The sequence below is a fragment of the Sinocyclocheilus anshuiensis genome, unplaced genomic scaffold (assembly GCF_001515605.1).
Source record: "Sinocyclocheilus anshuiensis isolate Anshui unplaced genomic scaffold, SAMN03320099.WGS_v1.1 scaffold2492, whole genome shotgun sequence".
Classification (NCBI taxonomy): Eukaryota; Metazoa; Chordata; class Actinopteri; order Cypriniformes; family Cyprinidae; genus Sinocyclocheilus; species Sinocyclocheilus anshuiensis.
The window spans coordinates 115,423-119,176 of NW_015542584.1; the positions used below are offsets into that span (position 1 = coordinate 115,423).

The 3,754-nt window shown below is 34.8% G+C and overlaps 1 protein-coding gene across 1 annotated transcript in view; it reads right to left on the reverse strand.

The window, feature by feature from the left end:
- LOC107694441 (protocadherin Fat 4-like) overlaps window positions 1-3,754 on the reverse strand; it is a 109,601-nt gene that overhangs the window by 70,025 nt on the left and 35,822 nt on the right. The window contains exon 2 of the mRNA XM_016494140.1: window positions 1,575-1,706. Within this exon, the coding sequence (XP_016349626.1) occupies window positions 1,575-1,706 (132 nt within the window). The remainder of the gene's footprint in view (window positions 1-1,574; window positions 1,707-3,754) is intronic.

A 3,754-nucleotide genomic window follows, 5' to 3' on the forward strand; every position in this document is an offset into this window, starting at 1 on the left:
CGACTGCATAGCAACACCCAGGACCCCCTAGTGACTCCATAGCAACACCCAGAACCCCCTAGCAACTGCATAGCAACACCAGAACTCCCTAGCAATGAGCTAAAATCAGCATTGCTCTCTGTAGCTGGAGCTCTGGCCGTTCTGTGCGGATGTGGGCAGAGATCTGGACAGGAATAACCCTGGACTCCAGTCACACAGCCCAAACATCACAGAATTCCTGCCCAGCGTGCCAACATCACATTCAGTTTGAGCTTTTCAGTTAAAAACACTGACGAACAACAGGAGAGGAAAAAATCACAGATCGCATCACAACTGTTCCTCCTGGACTGATTTATACTTATAATATATTGATATAGTTATAGTCAAGCAATCTAACTTATTTAAAACATTTAATAATTAATTTAAATTGTAAACTGACATATTAATGATTAAATGAATCACAATTAATTTTTAAAAGAATCCTTTTTTATATTCAGGCTCTTTGATTATTGTCTCATCCACATTATTATTAATTATTTTTACTGTACAAAAACACTGTGCTTTGCTGTTTGATGTTGCAAACTGGTCTTTTTTGTCATATGCTATTATCATAATCATAAACACACTGGTTTGTAGAATAAAAAGTTTAATTTCATTAACTTGTTTGCAGTGATGTGCATGATTAATTATTCTAATTACCAGTGTTATTTCATAATATTAATTACTTTAATCAGTATTTTTCTTAGTTTCAGTCATTTTGTTATTTTTATTAATGTTGAAATCACAATGTCTGTATATATTTTTTATTTACATTTCCAATTTATTTCCCATTTTTATTTACATATTTTTAATTTTAAATATTAGTAAACCTAGTAACAACCTAAATGAAAATAAAACCATTAGAAAAATGTTGATATTAAAAATAAAAGTAAACTGAAATTATATACAGTATATTTTAAAATATTAAAATTACAATTAATAATAATATTTTATTTCAGTTAACACTTATTTTTAATAACAACATTTTTTTAATGGTTTCAGTTTTAGTTATTTTAGTACATAAAATTAAACTAAATGAAAAATATTTTTTTCCTTGGCAACTAGCTAAAGTAAAATTAGTTTAATTTTTTTTTTTTTTAAAGTTAATGTTTATTTTATTTAAAGTAAAACATCCTTTTAGTTAGTTTTTTATTAGTTAGTTTTAGTTTTAGCTTGAACAATCCTGCTAATTATCTGCTCTCTAATGAGAAGCCCCGCCCCTAACGCCACCTGTCCAATAGCGATCAGCCAATCAGAGCTCATAGCTGTGACTCTGTTGTGAGTTTGAGCTCATTGGTTTACTGTCGCAGCGTTTAATAGTTCAGACTGAACTGGAGCGCTAGCTCTCTCAGGGAAACACGGCTCATCTGGAGACGAGATCACTGGAAATGAGCTCCAGAGTCTGAATACCGTCACAGAACATCAGTCCTCCTCTGTCCTGCGTGATTAAAATCAATCTAGCGCTGCGTCGGGGGAGCGTTCGGGGGCGGGGCCACACAGACTCCGCCCACACACCAGCTAGAGCCATCATCATGAGTGACAGCTGTGGTCTGTACCTCATCTGCATCTGTGGCCGTGAGCTGCAGGATCCTGAAGCCGTCGCTGATGTTCTCCTGGATGGTGATGTCCAGCGAGTCTGTGGGAAACACCGGCGGGTTATCATTCACGTCCTGCAGGGTGATCTCCACCTGAGACAGAGACAGAGACAGAGACACCCTCAGTCCAAACATCATTCAGAATCCTGATCTTCACACAGAGACCCAGTGCTGAAATAAAACAGCCCCTCAATTACCATGACTTCACATCTAAAACTGTAAAATGGCAACAGCATGATAAAACACACCAATGCAATAAATACTTCATTTTTTTTTTTTTTTTTTTTTTTTTTACTTCATTTTTTTTTTTTTTTTTTATTATATATTTCTAATATATTTATTTGTTTTTCTTTCTTTCACATCTGTTGAATACAAGAAATTTGCATTTTTTACAAGTTTCAGGCAACAAAACAACATTCATGTCATTTTTCAGAAACTGAAATTTTATAAAAGCACAAAGCTGACTTTTGCAACTTTGCGGAAAATCAACATTGGCAGCGTCTTAAACCAGTGTAGTTTTAGTATCATTGAGATATATAGTATTGTAGTGTTTATTAATATTTTTAATTTTTGTCAATTTTATTTTTAATTTTTTACTCATGTTTTTATTCCTTAATTTTTCTAATTTTTCAATTATTTTTCTTGTAGCACTTCAACTAGCTAAATTAAAAGACTTTTTGATTTTTTTTTTTCAACACTACACATTTGTGCTTTCCTTGCATGGTGCAAAGCCAAGCTCATGGGTTCGATTCCCAGTAAATGCATGAACTTTTTGCATTTAATGCACTTTTTAATAATTTTGGATAAAAGCACCTGTCAAAAGCAAAAATGCATTGATAGTTTTGTAGACATGCAGTTTATTTACTATTCTATATTTTGCAGTTGAATATACACACTGCAAAAATGTATTTTTCAAAGCTACTATGGATACTATTTCAGTCTTTCTACTTCAAAATTTTACATTTAATTCAATGAATCACTTGACATTTTTTACAATTATTCATGAAATTTACTAGTATTTCTGAGTGAAAATTGTAAATACTTCAGCAATAGTTTTTTCAGTGCAGTAAATTACTGTAATATAGTGATGCCTTTTACTCATCAATCAACATGGGTTGATTTTTGGCTTTAGTTATGATTAGTTAAGCAGTGAAATGTTCCGTGTCATCTTGTAATTACAACATATTTCATCATTACAATTCCATCAACACATGAATGCAGCATTAATATAGAAATAAGCTGTTTAACAACACTTTCAAACGCGACTCATTCAGTCAGGTTTCATAGCATCTCATGATATTCAGTAACTCGCACGTCTTTATTACATCTGCAGTTATAAAACACATAAAACCAGAGGAGCACAGCGGCCAGATCCCAAAACTCACAGCTCCTCTCGTCCTGAAGAACTTTAATATCTGCTGCATTTAACATCACAGAGCCGTGAGCTCAGAAAAACACCAGAGACAGAGAGATTCAGTATTCACTGCTTCATGTTATTCATCTTATTCAAACGCAGGATTCATCAGATGTGGAGTGTTCATCAACACAAACACACAAAGCAAACCAGAGGTTTAGTTATAAAGCCTGATATAAAACTGTCTGTAAATATTCAGTCAAAGCCCTAAATAATCTGCTCCATCAGAACCCAAACTCTCACACACACACACACACACACACACACACACACACAAACACTCTCTCACACACACGTACACACCCACACACACACACACTGACATGCACACACACTCACACTCTCATTCTCACACACTCTTACACACTCTCTCTCTCTCACACACACACACACACACACACACACACACACACACACACACAAAACACACCCAACACACACTCTCACACACTCTCTCACACACACACACACACACACACACACACACACACAGGAAACTCACACACAGAAGAGCGTGAATCATTGTTCTGGACTCTCTGGGTTCCTGCTTGTCTTTTGTTTTAAGAACAGAAGATGGAAACACTGCATGGATGTGTTTAGTTCCCTTAAAGGGGTCATATGATGCGATTAAAATTTGTCCTTTCTCTTTGAAGTGTTACGAGCTCTTGGTGCATAAAGAAGATCTGTAAAGTTGCAAAGACTAAAGTCTCAAATCCAAAGAGATATT